The 21142-nt window shown below is 39.5% G+C and overlaps 1 protein-coding gene across 1 annotated transcript; it reads right to left on the bottom strand.

The window, feature by feature from the left end:
- Positions 1–708: 708 nt before the first annotated feature.
- Positions 709–20548, bottom strand: CNDP1 (carnosine dipeptidase 1). Its single transcript, XM_054285114.1, has 13 exons — positions 20505–20548; positions 15731–15831; positions 12130–12248; positions 11196–11339; positions 9774–9936; positions 8747–8835; positions 6575–6775; positions 5136–5220; positions 3996–4156; positions 2542–2706; positions 2209–2350; positions 1658–1805; positions 709–814 (listed from the first exon to the last, which is right to left on the bottom strand). The coding sequence occupies exons 3-13, from the start codon at positions 12205–12207 to the stop codon at positions 709–711; spliced, it is 1482 nt and encodes a 493-aa protein (XP_054141089.1). The 5' UTR covers positions 12208–12248; positions 15731–15831; positions 20505–20548.
- Positions 20549–21142: the final 594 nt, after the last annotated feature.

Raw genomic sequence — 21142 nt, 5'->3', positions numbered from 1 at the left:
AAATTTCTTTCTATTGTATGGAAAGAAAGTCACATAAAGAAAACATTAAGTGATTCTTAAAACCACTCACAGCACAGTTAGAAGTGATTTGGATGAGAGGGAAGGCAGAATCCAAACCGGGAAATGTTTATTTATTGTTATAGTTCTACTTATCTCAGTGATTATACACATAAATAGATACAAATAGGCAAATCTTCACATCAAACTCAACAAGAACACTTCATTGCACTTCCTATTTAAAACCTTCAGTGAAGGACAAAGAGAGATTAGTTTGACAGTAGCTCTTTCTTCAAAGAATTCGGTAAGTATAATTTTGTATATAGATAGGAGGAAACTGCAGTGTGTATTGCTTATATTCAGAAACTGGAATGTGAACTAGGCAGCATGAAGAGCGATACTACAAAACAGAAATAAAGTCATTTTGATAAAGTGGATGTATAAATTCCCTTGGTCTTGAAGTTTAAAACTAAAATATAATGTGTTCCATTCAGCAAGAATTAATTATCCCTAACCCTATTTTACAGCATTAGGGATAAAAGCACTTGATGAACCATATAACAAATGCATACCGTTTAATAGAATGCCAGAACATAGCACAGCATTTATTTTTTCCCCACCAATTCACAGCCACTGAATATGTGATTTATATGTTTTATTTAAGTTAAAAAATTTAAGGAAGTGTTTTGCTGATTTTCTTGATATAGTCTGTCAGTTGATAGTCTCTGTGTGGGAAGTTTCATGTAAATTCTGATGTAGCTTTGATATCTCCAGGAAAAAAGCTGCAAACAATTTTGTTCCTTCAATATAGTTGTGTCTGTGAAGAAGGAAAGAAACACAATGAAGTCTTGTCAGGTTGTCCTGCTCTTAAAATTAGGAACATAGTCCAGTGAAGTTTTATGAGTCTTCAGAGGAATTTGCAACCCCTGAAAATTACCCAGTGCACAGAAGTGCTGGACATCCTTCAATTTGGTACTCCTCTGGATTTACTTCAGAAAACTTTTTCCAGGTTTACATACCCAAATTGGTATTACCTGTAGTCAGCAGTGTTGAGGCTTTAATGAGGGGAGACAAAAAGTAATTTGAGAATTACTGTAGGATTCTCCTCTCTCCAGAGTTCAGCACGAATTGACTCAGAGCCTGCACAAGTGTTCCGGCAACACACTGAATAGTGACTTACCATGATGCCTCCAACAATAAACACCAGTGACAAATTTAAGCTATTTTTTTGTATAATTATGCTAGTTTTGGTCCCTGGACTATAAATAACTCTTTATAGCTGTTTGTACTGAAAACCACCAAAATCCTCACAGAACCGTGAGTGTCTGTGACTGGTGCACTTCAAAACAGATGCTGTGATGGAAGAGTGCCCATCCACACCATTATCTTTCAGACCAGAAGCAAATTTCATTGCTAGAGAAATGAAAATTGCCAATGCAATGAATTTAAAAACTGAGTAGACACCCAGAGAAAAGTGTATAATGGTATGCGTTACACCGGGAATTTTGCTTGCTTGCTTAGCACAGCATCCATCTAGTGTGCTGGAAATATTAGGTTTGGGCTGCCCAATGCACAGCAGAGCTTCCCACCTGGGCATGGGTACCAAGGGACTTCAGTTCTCCCCCTTCTCTAGTAGCAGAAAGAGACAAATGAAAGAAACCTGCTTATTTTCTCATTCTGAGAATGCTCCCCAGCATCGGCCGCTCCAATCGGAAGCATCATCACACTTTTCTGTGTTACAGTCTGAAACATTCTGGCAACAGGAATTGTTGAGCCGTCACGGGTGAAATCTGGATCTTCTCCAAAAACTGGAATATATTGGAAAAATGAATTAATAAATAGGTGTGATCCAGGTGGTTTTCTCTGCTATCATATATTTAAGAAAAGAGCTGATACTAAGAGCTTCTGAGTAGAAATGGGTTTGAGTGTGCAGCCCATTGATTTCACGAATCAGCTCTGCTCTATAAATCTCTGGTTTCTTATCAATACAAAAAATAATAAACAAGGTCTTTTGGCTATTCCTATAAAACATATCAAAATTAAACAAGATATGGAAGACATTGACAAGTAGTTCTATCAAAATCAATGAGATTTGTAAGGGTATGAGGCTGCAGCACTGAATTGGGAAATCTGCTTTGCCTTATTGTTGAGCACAGTGCCCCTGCACACTTACAGGCACACTAAGAACTGAGAAAAAAAAAAGGAACACACCTGTTTTTACTGCCCTTCTTGCTGCTTTATATAGTAGATCATTAAAATCAGCAAGCCAGGGCTTTACACCCAAAGGCATGGACACTTTCAGTTTGTTTGGACTGTTTCTCTTGGAAAAGACACCCTCCAAGTGTTCCACCACCTGTAGGGAAAATACTTTTAAAAAAAGCTTTCATCTCACCACTCGAGCTTATACCCACATTCCTACTTCTCCTGGAAGAAATAAGTGCTAAAAACATTCAGTGTACTACAAGTCTAGATTTGTGAGGTGCTAAGAGAGACTGAGTTTACTGAGTTTACACAATAGTGGCCAAAAAAAGATTTGTCTCTTACCTGCTTTTTCACAACTGAAAGGTCCATGTTGGGGACCTGACGGATGGAGAATTTGCCAATTACTTTTGCTGGAATTACTGTTTTAATGCCTGGTTCATGGAAAGCTCCTTCAATCCCATGAATAGAGAGAGAGGGGTAACGCCACAGGTGCAGAAGTATTTCTTCCTTTAGAAAAAATTCAAAGTATAAGGAATGTGGGACCCCTTAAAAATTCATAAATATAAGGGCTATAAACAAGCCACATTGTATATAAACAACCTTTTTCCATCCTAAAATTTGTATTTGGAGACCTCTGTATTTTAAAGATATTTGATTTTTTTTTTTTTTTATTTAAACCCATGCACATGTATTTTTATTTTTTAAAAATACTACTACTTTCAGTCATAGAATGATTTGGATGGTAACAGTTTTTCATAAAAAATGAGAAAAATAGAGCATTGTTTTAAAAATCTTCAATGTAAATTTTCATAGTGCAGTGAAGAAATTCTACTAATGAAGACTAAAAAGCGCAATAGGAAAGATTATAATTTTCAGTAAGTAAGTTTTCCTGGAGAAGATGCAGAGGGAAAACAAAATACTATGATTATTACTCTAAGGAAAATAGGAGAAATGTATCAATTATAAACTGGTATTCATGCAGAACCTCAGGGTGCTGCTTCTTTCCTTCAGTTTTATGAGACTAGACCTTTACCTACACATAAAATTAGCATCAATTCATCCTCATACAGCATCAAAACTCAGATGGTGTAGTTACATTATATCTTTGTATTACTGATTCTTACAGTCTAGCTTTAGGCAATTTGAAAGCTATGAAAGCATCCCTGTTCGCAGAACCTACACCACAATAATTATGTTAGCGATAAAAAAAATTAATCAACTCCTTTCTCCCAGCTGCCACTCTTATGCAGAGAAAAATCTTTCCAAGCCAGCCCTTACCTGCTGGCTTTTTATTTAGAATATAATTTTTAATTGCTGGTAAGGAAAAGCTTGTAGCTTTGGATGCTTTTTATGGCAGGCTTGGCAGACATCAAAATCTGTATTAAATAAAGACCATCCAAAACATATCTGCCTAAGGCTGCCTCCCATTTTTTTCAGAGCTGAATACAACTTCTTTCCTACTGTGTAACCTAAATGTAGACATTTTAATGCATGTTTTATTTGGCTGATTAGGCTTAGGGGGAGGGAAGGGGTAGGCAAGGAAGGGAGACTTACACTTTTAGTTTTGCATCATTGCTTTTAATTGATTATTCATATTTCAGATCACTTTCCCCAGATGCAGTGCCTAACATTTTCAGCAGACTGATTTTATTTATTTTTTACTTCTCAGTGCTCCTTTACTTTATTTTGAGCTTGCCATTAACTGAAAATATCTTTCAGTATGGCTTTATATATAAATACTACAAATAGGTAATTTAAATTCTTTCTGCTGAGTACTCATACAGATGTTACGTTACCTTGGTGCCATAGAGGAATTTTTTCACACCACAGTTTTTTGTATGTTCCTCTAGATCAAATTCAATCGATTCATACAACTTCCTTTCCTCGTCTGTCAGGGCAGCAACACTGTCATAGATTCCAGGGATCTGAATATGACCTGTGGAATCCACAAGGCTGTCTACAAAATAAGATACAGATATCAGTACAAGGGGTACAAGTATTTCTTCCCCTTGGAAATCATAACACCTTCTCCCTTCTCCCTAGCTCTTTACCAAATTAGTGAGCCTCACAACTGTTTGCATCTGTCAAGTTGCTTCACTGAACTTGATATATTTGCATATTTATTAAGAAAATCATTGAGTTGTTGTTTGTGTGGAGTGTGTGATGTGTCAGCCCAGCTTCTGACATGAAAACATCACCCTACTGGGATACAAAGCAGCATTAAAAAAGTCAGATTTTGCTATGTGTGCATGTATTAAAGTTGCCTGTAATCGTTAAATGTTCTTCATTGATGTGTGACTGACATCAGCTTAACAGGTCTGAAGTCCTGGCCTTACTGCCCTTACATTTTTCTCCTGAGAAGCTGAGAAGCCTCAGAAACTAAATGTAAACAATAATTATCTGATTGCTTGGAATGTGGTTTGGAGGTTGCTTACCAACAAGTGCATCTTTGATTGGTTCCATATGAATTGTTTTAACTTAATGACCAATCCCAGTCCAGCTGTGTCAGGACTCTGGTCAGTCACGAGTTTTTTTTATTATTCATTCTTTGCTAGCCTTCTAGTGTCTCCTTTCTCTTTCTTTAGTATAGTTTTAGTATATAATTTTCATATAACATAACATGACATAACACATAACATAACATAAAACATAACGTCATGTCACATCACATCATAAGCATAACGTCATGTCACATCACATCATATCATGTCATATCATATCTCATAATAAATCAGCCTTTTAAGAACTTGGAGTCAGAATCTCATCTCTCACCTCATCCTGGGGACCCTCACAACAGAACTGCAACAATTGGTGACCACATCTGAGGAACTTTCTTCAATGAGACTCACCTTACAACAACTAAAGGTGTCCCTGACCTTCACTAGGTGATGATGGGCAGCTCTCCCCAGCTGCTCTGAGCAGTGATGAGTTCTTACCCAGCAGCGCTATCAGGTCCAGCAGCGGCTCGTGAATGATGCCCCCAAAAGTTCCAGAGTGAAGGTCCTTGCTGCCACATTCAACCTGTGCCAAAGCCACTGGTTACATGTGAACACTCACTAACACTCACTACCTTATTCTTCTGTCTGCTGGGTCCAGTTTTTTTGAACAAGATCACAAATGAACAAAAATTTTTTTTTTTTCCTAATTATTAAATAGGAAACATCGTGTCAGGAACAATCTGCTTTGGCAGAGAAGATGGAGCTCCGTTGTCAAGCACCAAGAGAGAGAAATTCAGCTGTCTGTAGCACTCACACATTAGAGAGCAAGGGTCCTCCTCCACTCCCTCTTTTGCTTCAGTAAGATTAAAGACATCATACATTAAACATTTGCATGTTATTACTGTTTCTAACATTGGAGAATAAATTCTTCAAGTTGTCTAACCTTTTTATTTAATGCAAAATCTTCTTTAAAAAAGGCAAAAAATAATCTTGCTTGATACTAAGAATATATGTCCAATCTTAATTCAAGATTGCAACAAATAAAAATTTATAGGTCTCTTGAATAACAAGTCGTTGCATTTGAGTTATTAAATGGGCTCTTTTTCCAGACACATTTTCATACTTGAGTTTATCATAAAATATTTTCCTGCAAAGGACTTGTTTATTCTTCTCAAAACCTCATTACAGCTAACTGTCTACTAGCAGGGAGAGATCATTTTTGATGTTTTAATAGCATCATTTTTCTTAACCAAGACTTAGAAGAATTGAATCAAGGCTGCCAAGGCTCTTTCAGTTAAAAAAAAAATCTTTTTTTTTCAGACATAAAGGTTAATGCAGATTTTTCTTTAGTTCTCAAGTTCTTTAATCTTCTCTCTGAATTCCTTTTATGCTTCATCAGAAAGCATTTCCAGATGAGAAATTTCTGCTCTTTATTTCACAGTAGCTCACATTGCCTGTTAAATATAGCGTGTTGGCTACAGTGAACTTTTATCCACTCCTGCCAGTGTTTACAAAAATTTTGTGTGGCTTTTAAACCCAGAGATCCAACCAAACTGAGTCCCTTTAGGCTGATTCATTATACCAAGCAGTATCTGCTACAAAAGGGCAGGGTTGATGGTTTTGGAGAGACAGGTGTCGGGATGGTGTCCATGAGAACAGAGAGAGAAATGAGAAGACATTGGCAGAGTAGCAGGAGAGTAATGGGATAGGAAAGGGATCAAGGGAAGAAATGATTGAAGAGAAGTTAATGGAAGTAAAGAAGGCTAATGGAACTGAAATGAGGAGGGGAACCTGCAGAAGCCAAAAGGGATGCAGAAGAAAGCTCTGTATTGTAAATATTAAGCTTTCCTTCAGTCTCTCTCTGCATGCAGATGTAAGTACAGCTGCATCATCCCTGTCTGATGGAGGCTCAGCTGGAGTGAACCTGTGTCCTTTACCTCCACAAAGAAGCAGGCGTTGCCCCGACTGCCATAGGTGAGGGCAGGCTTCTTGTTGCTGAGCCACAGGTTGTCTGAAATTACAATATAATCAACATCAGAGAAGAACCTCTGGTTTTCTTCCTCAAGTAGCTTCTCTAGCCCCAAGGATCCTGCTTCTTCCATGCCTTCAATTACAAACTTGAAGTTCACTGGCATAGCCTACATAAAAATTAGAAAAGTCTGGGTAAAAAACAAGCATTTTAATTTTTCTTTTAAAAAAAGCTTTAAAATTAGGAGCAGACTGGTTTGCTATGCTAATTGTGTTAGGATAACAAAGATGTTGGATGAGTACATAGGATATATAGCTTACTACATCAGAAAAGCCAGTGACAGACACATATGGGCTCCCAGTAAAACTTATTCTTTTCCTCATGTTTTTATCTACTATTCCTTTTCAGAGGACAATTAGTGATGTCTTTTTTCCTTCTTTGCGTTTTCAGAAAACATGCTGGAATGTCTCATTAAACAGACTTTCTGTCAGAGCTGTTCAATATTCTAATTGCTTTGCAAATTGTAACTGTCTAATAGCAATTGCATTTTCACAGAAAATTTCCTGTCCCTTACATTTCCACTGTTACTGCCCATGTGGGAGCCACTGGCTGTGGTTTTCCCAGTGTTGTCTATCACCAGACTTACATGGCGATAAAAACATTGTCAGTGACTCTACTATAATTGTCTTTTTAACACTCATAAATTTGCAAGCCTGCTGGTTGATAACGATGCATTTCCAAGAGTAATTAGGAGAACTTTTATTATGGAATAGTGGGAGTTGAAAATGCTGACACATCCCATAGGGAACATAAATTTCAACTTAGTTTCCTGTTGCAATTCATATTCTCATTCGAGGTTTTAAGATGTTTTCTCTTTTGATTCGCTACTCAGATTTAAGGCAAGAACAAATACGTAAAATTAAATGAACTTGTGCCATGGATGGGTTCACTGACAAATCATCAGCTGGCCACAGAAATTTTTGAAACAAACTGTTAATGAATATTGTTTGATGGTCTGTGTTGCTTTCTAGAGAAAGGCTTCAAATTACAAAAAATCATTTTTGCTTGTTTGTTTAAATATCAAGATAGCTATTAGTGATTTGAAAAAACTAGAAAGATGTCAAACCCATAACCATATCCACTTACAACAACTGCTCTTTAGGCAAATAATGTGTGTTTTCTAGGGTTTGAGACCGAGGTCAATTCAGTATTATAGATGCAAAAAAACATGTTTTCCAGAAGGTTGTAAGGGGACTTTAACAAAATCAAGTCTTAGTGCTCAGTTTGTGCTATAATGTCATACAAGAGACAGAAAACTGTTTCTCATCACAATAACAGAATATGTCATTCAAATTCAGCTTAAAGGATGGTAGTTAACCCAGTTACAAGCCTAAAATATATTTTTGGTTTACCTTGACCTTGGGGGTAAGACTACTCCAAAATTATTAAATTGTTTGAAGATGGTTATGTTGGTCATTGTAGTAATTTAGGGGCAAATGTCTGACCTCAGAAATCTGTCAGACTCTGAGTGATTGTATTTCTATTTGGTCAATGCACCCATTAAAAATATTTGCTTTTATAAATCTGCTCTGTTGGTGACATAAGAGCCCATTCCGTATGAACATTTTTAGATGCTTATTCCCTTCACACAGACACACAAATTGAAGGTATCTTGTAGGCAGACAAAACCAAAGATCAGCAGAATGTACCAGCAGAGATGAGTTTTCATCAGCATTCTGTAATGTCTGTTATTTTACCATTTTAAAAGCTCTCAAGAGAACAGAACAATTATCAGAGCTGCGTAATGTATGTAATACATATTGAATGTATGTAATACATATTGAATGAATGCTTCCCTGTGGGTTTTCCTCTGCAGGGCAATGGCAGTAAGAGTGTATTTAGACTGCTCAAAACAGAAATGCTCCAAGACAAACTCTTACTGGAGTGAGACCAGTGCCCTAAGTGTTGCATCAGAAATAGTTAATATTTCAAATTGTATATTGTCTGTTGGGACAGAGAGGTATCATCTTACTTAGGAATGTAAATACATCCCTCTGGAGATATAATAAAAAATAACAACAAATAATACTAAATAGTTAAAATTAGCAATAATAATAAAAATGTCGTCATTGATACCTACTAATTTCAAGGCTCTGAATGTTTCCACTGCATTTACCCAAGCTAGGACTGGTCCCTTATTGTCTGTTGCTCCACGTCCATAGAGGTTTCCTTAAAAGGAAAAGAGGAAAGTTGTTAAGCAATCTTTGAATTTTCCCTCATCACTTCTGTGTAATTGGCAAATTCCAGTTCCCACAGAAGCTTTAGTGATGGAAGGAAGAAGTCCCAAAAGTGTCAGGATTTCACTGACTCATTTTAAATAAAAAGTGATGAGTGTTTGGGTGCTTCCCAAAGGAACAGTACTCTTTTTCCCCCCTTTCCTATGCATTATGTTGTGGTTTCTGCTATATGCCAATTTTTGAGCTTCAATTTCAATTTGAGCTTCCCAGGAACTGTTTGTTCATATCAGGTATGCCTGGAGGGTTTGCACAACATGCAGTTTCTGGACACATCATTGAGGCTAGCTAACAAGCAGCAAAAACCCTACAGATAAATGCCATGGCAGAATTATCAGGCTACAAGTCTAAGTATTTAATTTCTTTTTCAGCTGCACATCATGTTATCACTGTACATGAAACTGAAATCTGTGTATCTCTACTTCTGTAGCAGTCCCCACTGGATGTACACTGGAATAAGACAGAAGAATTATGCCAGTAAGGCTGTTGGGAATTGATCCCAGATAATGAGAAAGGGCAACTCAGTGCTTATAGCCTGGGAACCAGGATTTCTGAGGTCTTACTTATCTGCTGACCCTCTATCCATTATTTTTGTTCCTTCTGTCAGCTAGCTGTGCTGTAAGTATAATTACATTAAAGGGTCCTCACATTCTTCTACCACAAATGCTAATATTTCCACACCGAGTATTAGGCAGTCACTGATGGATCTCACTAGTCACAGTACAACCATCAAAGCTGAAAGCTGCTGGACATGTCCAAAAAATTTCCACAGAAATCCTCATGCTTTGGTTAAATAGACAGGAATTCTTCTCCCACACAGAACCTCAGTCATGAATTCCAATAATGATACAAAACTTATGAGAAGATGCACACCATCAATTTCAGCCAGTGTGTAGGGGTCAGTGTCCCAGCCATCCTCCTTCTTGGCAGGCTGCACATCCACATGACCATAGAAACACACAGTGGGCTTTTGTGGATCCTTCCCCAGTTCCCCGAGAATCACAGGAGGCAGTGGGAGGACTTGGTCATCAGGCAGCTGTGGAGAAAGGTTAGGAAAAGGCAACTAAAGAAACCCAAACCTTCTAAAACTTTACAAATGTACAAAAACATCTGTAATTCTCACTACTGAAAATACTTCTACACTCAATTGACTTTTATTTGATTAGGTGCACAAATCTGAGTGAATCCAGTTCTAACCTATTCGGAGAAACTAAAATCTTTCTCCTCAACTGGTTATTTCCTGCTGGACTTTGTAGAAGTCTTCAAACATTTTATTGTCATAAATGCCCTCCTCACTAAGCTCTCACTTCCCAACACTGGAGAAGACAGAGGTAACCTTGTGCTATGGAGTCTCTTGGGACACTGTAATAGTGAAAAGCCACACAAATTAATTTGGGGTTTGATTTCACCACAGACAGAGGGCAGGAGGTCTGTAAGTTCAAACATAGAATCTGAAAAAGTGTTGCTGGCAGGAGGTAGCAGCTATGTCAGACTGTCTTAAAAACAGGTTAAGGCTAAACCTCTAATGCGGCTCTGTGCAGAACAGAGCTCCACACGGCCCAATTGCATTCTCTGCAGCTATTGAATGACACAAACTGAAATATTCAAGTGTTGCTGTACTTCAGGGTCCTTGTGCTAAGAATCAGAATCCTCACCAAAAACATCAGAAAAAAGAGAAGAGAATCACTGTTATTGAACTTTTGAATTGCTGTTAGATTAGGAATGTAACAGCCCAGGGTGGGAAAAAACCCATGGCTACATAAGGTAAGTTAATTAGAGACTAAGGTTTCTCAGAGATTATTTCTTCCCTATTGCTTTCCAACAATGAAAGAAAATAGTTTGGGTCATTTGTCAGAAGCTCTGCAAACCAAAGATGATGGTCTAGGTAGCTAACCCCTAGATGTTCTAACAACATTTTCCTTGTAAAAACAACCTCCTTCATAAAGAAAGTTCAGTGACAAATGATGCATTAGTTCTCATGCTTCATAGCAGACAAAAATTTAAAAACTAGCCCCGGTAAAAAACTCAGTCCTTTTACTTCAATTAAAAGCATCAAACTCTCTCCTATGCACAGAACATCAATTTGTATTTGGATTGCCTGTGTGGTTCCCAGTATGCTCTCAGTTCTCAGACCTGATTTCAGCAGGTGTCATGCAGGTACAGAACTATTGATAAATTTGTATCTCGCTTTCAAAAAACAACACTACGTCATAACATACATGTACACAGCACTGAATGCAATAGGTAGACCCATGGGTAGATATGATGTTTTAAGGCTAAGAGTCAGATAAGTACCTCATGTGACCCCAAGTTCACTAAATTAACAGTGGCTCCCAGTGTTGCAAGTCTGTCTGCTGCCAGTGCCATCATTTGCATTACTTCTTCCCTCAGGTGTGGTTGAACAGAATCGCTTTTCACAGCCACCCATTCCTTCAGATCCTGCACAGGAGGAAAAGTGCAATTAGGTGATCCAGAATGTTGTTGTCCTCAGCCCTTGTATCAGAAATCCCACATTGGAAGATGATTTCCTTTATCATCACATCATTATCACAGATGCTCTAAGGTTTCAGCATAGAGAAGAATCCCTTAGATGTCTCCCCAGGGTTGAGATTCCCGATTTTCTAAACAGGGAGGGTGCTCACACTTAGGCATTCACATTGTCAACCCTGGATCTAAAATCCAGTGGAAGAGGAGGTAGACTAGATGCTGACTAGTTTGCATTATAGAAATTGCATTATGTACAGCTTACCTTGGTGGATCTCATGAGGATTCAGAAGTGCTCATAGATTCAAAGCACAACTGATGCTGACTGGACTAATTATGTTTCTGTCTTTTCACAGAGGGTTGACAAAAGTGAAAGCACAAGGCAAGGACCAAGATTCCTCTCCTTCTAAAGAGCAAACCTACAAAAACTAGTTCTGAAGCAGACAGAGTGAGCATCCTATCTGGCTTGCACGCCCATGCAGGTGCATTTTGGCTTAGTGGAGCCTCTCTCTGAACACACTCAAAGCATGCCCACGACCATCTCTTTTGCTGAAGTCCATGCAAGTCCCTCCTTCACCCCAGGAGTTCCCAGCAGCCTGCTCTCTTACAGCCTTGCTGTGTGAAGTGCATATTGCACTCCTGATGCCAGACCTGGAACCCTGCTCAGTACCTTTGTGACAGGCACTTCTCCTGCCTCTGGAGCACCAGCTCTGTGCTCATTATTTCACTGCAATATAGCTCCTACCTTGATGAAATCACTTTGATGTGCATCAATGTACTGGAAGATCTCCATCTCCAATGCTGAAGAGGATGAGGAGGACATTACTGCCTTAGAGAGCAGCACAGGGCTGAAATGGACGCTATCTGAAAGTTAAGGATAAAATTCAACATTGCAGACATCCTGCAATATACATTTATTTTCAGCACTAAAAAGCAGAGATATCTACAAATTTCTGATCTTATTTAAGTCTCATTTAATCTCCTCAAGCCAGGAGAAAATATACTCATTTTATCACATAAAAACTTCCATTGATTCATAGTCAAATTGCTGAAAGAAAAATTGAAAAAATTACCAAAGAGTGAACATTTTTAGTGTTAGTTTTATAAATAACTTAGGGGTAACATTTTCTACAGAAACATTTGTTGCATCAGTTTTTCAGTGCACAAGCATCAAATTGTATGTTCTGAGAAGACAACCCTGGGGCAAGACTTGCAGACACCAACAGCCCAGGGCACTCATCTTTCTTTTTCTTCATTTCCAGAATCATATAATATCCTGAAATGGAAGGGATCCCCACAGATCTTTGAGTCCAGAACCTGGCCCTACACACACAATTCCAAGAGAATCCCACCATGTGCCTTAGAGCATTGTCCAAACACTCCTCAAACTCTGTCAGTCTGTGCTGTGACCGCTTCCCTGGGGAGCCTGTTCCAGTACCCAGCCGCTCTCTGGGTGAAGAACCTTTTCCTGATATCCTGCCTAAACCTCCCCTGACTCAACCTCAGGCCATTCCCTTGGGTCCTGTCAGGTCACCACAGAGAATAGATCAGTGCCTGCCCCTCCTCTTTCCCTCACAAGGAAGTTGTGACTGCAATGAGGTCTCCCTTCAGTCTCCTTTTCTCCAGGCTGAACAGAACAAGTGACCTCAGGTGCTCCTCCTATGGTTTCCCCTCAAGGCCCTTCACCACCTTCATAGTCCTCCTTTGGACACTCTCTAACAGTTTAATATCTTTTTTATATTGTGGCACCCAAAACTGTCCCCAGCACTCGAGGTGAGGCCACTCCAGTGCAAAACAGAGCAGAGCAATCCCCTCCCTTGCCCAGATGGTGATGCTGAACCCCAGGACATGATTTCCCCCCCAGACTGCCAGAAGAAGGCAGAAAAATGGATTCACTGACACACATTCCGTACACATTCCGTATTTTACATGAATAAGGGAAAACAACCCTGACACTGAAGAGTATTAGAAAACAAATAGTTTTTGTTGTTGATTAAGAACAATTAAGTGACAATGCTGAAACACTTGATATGTGCAGAATTTATTTAGTACCTGCAAACCTCTCGGTCATCTTTTTTTTTTTTTTTTTTTTACAAGATAAGGTTTTAAGGTGTGTTTTTCTTATTCCTCCAGTTTTCCTTTCCTGTTTGCTTTAAGTTGTTGCTGTAGTGTCTTGAATTGGTTCTAGCAGAGTAATCCTTGGATGGCTAAATACTTGGTTGGGCTAAATTCAGAGCAGCTGCTGTATCAGGCTGTGATAGGATGGACTCCAAGGTCAAAACCCAGTGCTTTTCTGAAGATACTCCATACTTGTAACAAAAGGTAGAGTTGCAGATCCATCCACATCTCCTTAAATTTGATGCATTGCTAAGGTGATAGGCTATGGTAATATTAATAATTTCAATTATGTTTCTCTGACAGAGAAGGAAGATTGAAAACCCAAGCATGATGATCAAGATGAGGGAAACATTGTTCACTTAGGCTGGAGAGCCTGGCTGCATGAAGGATGGGCTCCCATTTTCCAACCTTCCCACAGAAGCAAGGTTACAAGGTTTGCTTCACTTCCTGAAGTGAAGGTTTGAGAAGGCCTCTGACAGTAAATTTAGTTCCCAGTGCCCAGTTCCTGACATCTCTTGACACTGGAAACACTGGTATTGAAACAGACCAAATGCTGATTTTGCAGGGGAGTAAATCTGGAAAGCAGTGTTTTGGAGAAGACTTGTTAACCAAGCCAAGAAATTCAAATTTGGAGGTGGTTTTTAGGATGGAGAGATTAAATTTAGCCATATTATTTAAATATAGAAGTATTTTTAAGATACTAAACCCCAGCCTTAAGTGACAGGCAAAGTACCATTTTCTTCTCACATTTTTTTTCTCCATAAAACAGCAAACCCTACCTCCAAGAGGTGGTCTAATCAACAATCCCCTTCAAATATTTTCATCACCAGTCACTGCAGCAGCAATTTGTCCTAAAGCAAAAGTGATGATTACAGGAATTTTTGAAGCAAGCATGGAAAGAATCTGGACACTTCAGATGAGATAAAGCAGCTTCTGGGGTTTATTAACAAAGACATGGTAGAGAATGAGGTTTTGATAATTTAGGTTACAGTCACCTTTGGATTGAGCTTCTTCTGGCAAGGCTTAAGAACAGGAACTCTGCAATAAGCACCCTAAACTTAAAACCCCCAGTCTGGATATTTTTTCCAGCCTTGGACTGTGCAAATATTTGTCCACTGAAGCCCATTTTTCAGGGGCAATAGGAAGGCAGAGTGTGGCCCACTGGCATGGTCAGGAGGACTTCCCAGGCTGCACAGGGCAGAGGAGAGAAGACAATGAGCCCCAGACTGGGGTGGTGGTAATGGGACCCTGGCAAACCCTGAGTTTCCTGGCACAGACAAGACACTGGCTCTTGCTGAGGTGGTACCTGGGTAGATACAGGAGAGCATCTGAGCCAAGACATGGCAGGTCATGTTCAAAAGGGGCTCAAGGTCCCTGGAGATGATCAGCATTAGGTAAAAGCTGAGCACAGAGGCCATTTACGTTATTTTATTCTCTTTTTGTCACTGTGCACTTTTGGGGACCAGGCAATGGCTCTGCTTGTGCCATGTTGCTCAGTCTCACTTCAGCCAGCTGTGTGTCCCAGGAGAGCAAAGTTTACTGTCAGGCTGGTGCTTTTGACTGATAAAGATATTCCACCACATGAGCTGAAGAAGAGGATGGGACCATGATGGGTGCATTTGTGAGGGGCTCTGGGAAAGTGCAAGGCACTGCACCCTCAGACGAAAGTGATAGGAATAGGAATGGAACAGGGAGAATTCATCTGAAGCTGGGATGAGAACCGGTTTCGCTGGTCAAGAGATCCCAGGATTTCAATCAGCTGCTCATCTATAGAGACATCAGGGCTATTATCTTCCTTTACCAAGAAGCTGGCTGGATCCTCAGTTTCACATATATTTCACTCATTTTTCTACCTTGTAATTTCCAAACCTCAATTTGGAAAACATTTACAACAGAGGCCATTGAATGCACCCTCATTTAACTTTAGTGTAGAAAACTAGACAGGCTTCTCAGGTTCACTTATTTGAAAAAAATAGATCTTTTGGTTATGCCACGCTTGTCCAAGTAAGCTTATAGCAGAGGACAGAACATGGCAGCTAGAGGCACCAAGCTCATGCAATGGATTTAAATATCAGTGTCTCCATCACATGTGATTTCCCCTCCCTCTAGTGAAATCTTTGATATTGCTGTATTATACACATTTTCACTCTAAAAATAGTGTCGTTATATATATATATATGTCACCTTTTGGTGACTTGAATAAATACATGACTTGAATAAATACATACCTTTTAATGTCAGAAGCACAAAAGGGCTCCTTGCTTTTACAGAGGATGTGTGCTGTGGTGCTGGTATCTTTCTCTTTTTGTCTCAGTTATGTGCAAATGATCTGGAAAGAGGCAGACAGGAGACGTAGGTCTTTGTCACATTTCATTAGCATTTAACTGTTTAAGAAAATGAAACAAGGAGGCTAAAATGCTGTGAAGGGGAAAAAACCCAACCTACCAAGCAAAATCCTTGGGAAATATCCTAGGGAAATTTGGAATTATTCTGTGATATTTTCAAAACAGACCAAACTCTAAGACCATAGATTATCACAAAAATACTCTCATTAAAGTAAGGAACAGTGGCAAAGTTCAGAAAAATGAATGTGAGGAGATACCAAGTAGCAGAGTGCACAAAATATTAACAATTCAAACAAGAAATTAGGTAACAGCTATGTTTTACTGTAGTAGAAGGAGGGAGGGAGGGGAGTAGCTGGAGGAACTTCATGTTAATGCACTACTAATACACAAAGTGCTGCTCAGGAGCATTTGGATGGCAACTGGAACAGCTCGTGTCAAAAAGGGAGTCGGTTTAATAAAGCTGTAGAAAGATTTCAGGCAAGGCTGAAATATCTCAATGTCATGAGGAGGGGAAAAATTATTTGAAAGAATGATAAATTCGGGGCGGGATATAAAACAAAGACTTCAGTGTTCAATGTCAAGTGTATTTTATTTGATGTCATTTAAAGGAGCAGTTACTGCTCTACAGAAAAATGCAGTATGCTTATTTTTAGAAATAATGCATGGCAGTCAGTTGTGCTCTTTCTCTTTCTTTGTTCCTTAGTAGTAAGAACACTTTTTGTGTCGCTTCCTCCCATGTCGTAAAGCACTGTTAAAGGAACACCTAGTGTTTTTCTGTGGTGACTTAACAAGAAATCCAAGTTGATTCTTTAACTAGGATGAATCTTTGATGAAATATCAACTAAACTTACAAACATTTGAGAAGTAGGTCCTGAACATGCTCTGAAGGCCTCCTTCTCTCCTGAAGCATGTGCTACATGCACTTCCCTCCCTGGCACACAGTGTTCCAGGTGGGTGCAGGAGGAGGGTGCCAGTGAAAACTGAACGCTGGGTTGCACACACACCAGAGAAAAACAGTGAGAAAAACAGTCAGGACTCATCTGGCTTGCAAATAACAAAGTACATTTGACATGAAAGGAGATAAAGATGTTTATGGCAGTAGGAACTAATTTACCAAATCACTGGCGGACTACATTGAAAGGAACATTCCCCCTAAGCCGTCACCATCAAGGCAGGTAACTGAGATAATTTTAACATCCTTTAACAAGACTTGTTGATAAGTGGCATACCTTTGGTAGCAGCAGGCAATCAAGCCACAGTCACCTCTCCAGCTGAGTGAGACCCTTGCAGGAGGAAGAGGAGGATGAGGGTGACAGCTCTTCACGTGACAGTTTTCAAGCCCAGCTCTGACCACGTGCAGCCACTGTTGTCATAAGGCACAAGAGCTGCAGAGACCCAGACACCTGCAGGGGAATGAATGGCAGCTCACAGTGCCTGACTGCATTTGAAGATTACTAAAGAAGTACCATCCAAATCAATAGACTGTGTGACAGCAATGAAAATATCTGGTGGGAAGCATTGGCAAGGTCTGCACTTGCTGGCAGGTGACGCTGCAACACCCAGTGCTATTTCCAGCAGTCAGCTCTAAGTGTTGCAATATCGATTGCCTGAATGGTGTTTTGGAGAACAGCAGTGACCAGCCCTGCCCCTGCTCAAGCCAACACTTTAGTGAAAAAAGTGAGACCCTGTTTATCACTTCTGTTTTGCTGTAATGCAGATGATATTTTAAAAGAACATCCTTATCTCTATGTGCTCTTTGCAGCTGCCTTTGTTGCTGATGATGGGAGCCTGAACTGGAAAGGTCCCCTCTTTCACCTGCAGAACAGGAGCATTTTATATCAATTTTACTGATAAGTTCTGCAGTTAAAGAAGAGATAGTTTTAAGTTAAAGATTAGTTTTGGGTTTAGATGCTCACTTCTGCCTCTCCGTCATACAATAATTAAATCAGGATAGACAAATCAGTAACACATCAAGTCATGAGAAATTTTCCCATCTCCTTTTCCCTCCTGGAATTCCAGTATCCCAACAGGAATCCCAGTGCCAGAAAGCACTTTAACATTGCTGATAAGTGTTACTGCTTTACTGTAGTATATCGTAGGACAGAGAAAAGAGGTGGATTATTCTGTGTCTTGAAAAGTGGGAAAAAAAAGGGATCCATCTCTGTTAAGGCAGAGCCCTTCTCCCAGGAAGTAGTATTGCCTTTTGTGCCCAGTGAGGAGGAGTAATTCACTATTTACTTAAGAAAATTTTCTGCTGATTAGTTTGCAAGCAGATAAACAAGGTATAAAAACATTCTTCCTTTAAAGACAGCTCTGCTGGCTCTTGCTCTTTTCATGGCAGAAAGGTTCATAGGAAAGAACTGTGGGATATGCAGTATTTGTTCTTAGACGTGGATAACCTCACCATCTTCTTGCTGCCATATCTCATATAGCAGAAGGGAGAACTGCTGAACTTGTAGTAAATTTAAGGTGCTTGTGTCTGCATACAAATTTCTACCCTTAAAGTCCTCTGACCATTTCAAAAGCACCTCTATCGACATGGTCAAATTCAGCAGTAAGTATAATAAGGTAATAAGGGAGGTCTAGGTCCTGTCTCAGAGCCTTACAAAGACCTTTCTTTTTTTAAGCACTTGTTCTTCACTTGATTGATGTGTAAAACCTCATTTGCAAATGAAATACAAAATTTGGGGGGAATTCAATGTTTGTTTTAATTTATTTTAAATGATTTTTTTACATTAATCCTGTCTTCATTTATCTTAACTTTAAGTGTTTCACACTGGAGTTATTCCTCAATTAGAATATTACAAGTCAGATTAAAAATAGATCTATTATATCTAGTAGATCCATTCAACTATTTGTCTATTTATCACATAGTACTACTGAGGAACTATACTACCATGGGAAAAAAGAAGCTATTATTACTTTATAGCTTAGTATTTCATTGCTAATTGTCCCTTATTTTATAACCTATAACTTGGAACAAGGTTTAAGGTCCACAATATAAGAGATTTGTTTTGTTATGGTCCTTATTCCATTTATGGGATGTCATAAACATTACCAACATTGTTTAGAAGGACTTTTAAATGTCGGTAGGTTTATCTCTTCAATAAAACCATTCTTTGATGGCAGCTTAATAACTACAAGAAATGAAAGAACCAACTCAAATAGTTTGGTTGAATATCCTCTTTGGGATACAGTAGTTGTTTAAGCAGGAGGAAATAGACTGATTAAAGGAAAATAAGAGCAGAACTGAAACAATAGGATGAAGAGTAGGGGAAAGCATCATTGGCTCAGTCTCTCTTGTTATTTGAAAATGTGAACAATCTAAGACAGAGATAGTCCCCTACTTTGTGTTTTCATTGCTACCTCAGGGCAAAGTGTAGCAACCTCACTTGGTTACAAAGTGGTGGTACCTTCACTTCAGCAGAAATAGCATGCTTTAATTGTTACTTAACAATCCTTAGTTTGAGTGGGCAAATATGTAAGAAATATGCCAATAGGAGCAATATTTCATTGACAGAAAAATGATGTGATGGTTTTCAATGCTTCCTGTCACTCTATAAGCAGCTATCTCTAGTTCAAGACAGGTATTTTTCATTTCTTGAAAGTGAAGTGCAGAAAAGCAGGAATGTTATTGTCCTGTAATAATCAGTGGTACCTGGTTATTTTTGCAGCTGTCATTTCTCAATATACTCCCTTAATATAACTTATCATTGCATCCCAGAAGGATTGGTGTGGAATGGAGAGGCCCTTTCACACAATTCCCCATATCTCCCTAGCCTACAGATATTTCTACTTCCCTGTGCAGTAGCAGCAGCAGCAAGCCCTTCCACCTCTTGGCTCCTTCCCACTTCACACTGCAGTTAGAAAAGTATTTCCCGGCCACCATGCTTCAAGATAACCACAACTGACCCCAAAACACAAGTTAAGCAACACTGTCCACATGAGAGCTTATCAGCAGTGGAGTGAGATTCTGCTGGTAGAGAGGAAAAGATCCCCAAGACCCTGACTTAGTAGTTACATCCATCTAGTTACCTGGATGTCCATAATCACACCTGGGTATGTCAGTGGAAGGAGATTGACTTAGAAAAGGTCCCCTTACCCCGGCAGGAGATGCTTCACAAGGGTAGGTGGCTGCAGACCGTCCTCTGTACAGAGCAATGACACCCAGCACCTTCCAGGAGCAGGGCCACAAAGATCTGAGGTCCGGGGTGGAGGAAGAGCAATAACACAGTGCCCTCTCACCACCTGGTGGCTCACTCAGCCGCCTCTCTGAACCCACAGCTCCAAGCACTCAGGCTTTAAGTGATAAGAGAAACAAGCAAGTTCTTGTCCAGGGCCAATTCCAGTACACTGCTCTGAGTGCTGAGACAGGAAACTGTTCTATTTTTCCAAAAGCAACATTGTAAATTCATTTGGCTTAATAATTAAGCATTTTTTTCAGATATGAATCACACTGAAATGAGGGCAAGAGGTCATGTCCATCTTGATATCCTTCAGACAGCTTTTCTCAGCCAAATTGTGTAGGTTTTCTTTAGGGATGATTCATGTCCTCCTTGCAGGTGAGGATTTTATCCAGCTTATAACTCATAGCCATTTCCAAACAGACACACCAGAAACTGGCTTTTCAGGCTCACCGACTCAAGCTGACACTAACTGTGCAGCACTTTGTTCATGGAGCTCCTCCTACTGCCTCCTCCCAGCTTTCTGTGAGTTCCAGGAGCTGGCAGAGTCAGGGCAGAACTCACTGAGGTGGTGATGTGCATGATGTCCTTCAAGGCACATGTCCAGAGTGTGGCAGTGTCCACAGGGGTCTCAGGATGAAGGAAGAGATGAGAATGTTGACTCCATGTTTCAGAAGGCTTGATTTATTATTTTATTATATATATTACATTAAAACTATGCTAAAAGAATAGAAGAAAATATTTCATCAGAAGGTTAGCTAAGAATAGAAAAGAAATTATAACAAAGGCTTGTGAATGAGACAGTCTGGACAGCTGGACTGTGATTGGCCATTAATTAGAAACAACCACATGAGACCAATCACAGATGCACCTGTTGCATTCCACAGCAGCAGATAATCATTGTTTACATTTTGTTCCTGAGGCCTCTCAGCTTCTCCGGAGAAAAAAATCCTAAGGAAAGGATTTTACAGAAAATAGCATGGCTACATCAGAGCAGCACCAAGTTAACTCAGTTTGACACTTCGCTGACTTCTGCATCTCAGCTGGGTGTCCCAGGAGCCACAGCCTCCCAAGAAAGGCTTAGAAGTATTTTTCCATTTCCATCTGCCTG

Source organism: Melozone crissalis, unplaced genomic scaffold, assembly GCF_028551555.1.
Source record: "Melozone crissalis strain CALT ecotype California unplaced genomic scaffold, PUWL_Pcris_2 ptg000042l_1, whole genome shotgun sequence".
Lineage (NCBI taxonomy): Eukaryota > Metazoa > Chordata > Aves > Passeriformes > Passerellidae > Melozone > Melozone crissalis.
The sequence above is the reverse complement of the archived record's forward strand: the minus strand, read 5'-3'. Positions and strand labels throughout refer to the sequence as shown.

Bases quoted from the DNA above. Each gene is read 5' to 3' on its own strand.
- CNDP1 (XM_054285114.1), bottom strand. From the start codon at position 12,207: ATGTCCTCCTCATCCTCTTCAGCATTGGAGATGGAGATCTTCCAGTAC. The intron at 4,157-5,135 runs GTAAGAACTCAT...CTTATTTTGTAG, and splicing joins GGACCTGATAGCGCTGCTGG to ACAGCCTTGTGGATTCCACA. The intron at 2,351-2,541 runs GTAAGAGACAAA...TTTTCCCTACAG, and splicing joins TTTCAGTTGTGAAAAAGCAG to GTGGTGGAACACTTGGAGGG.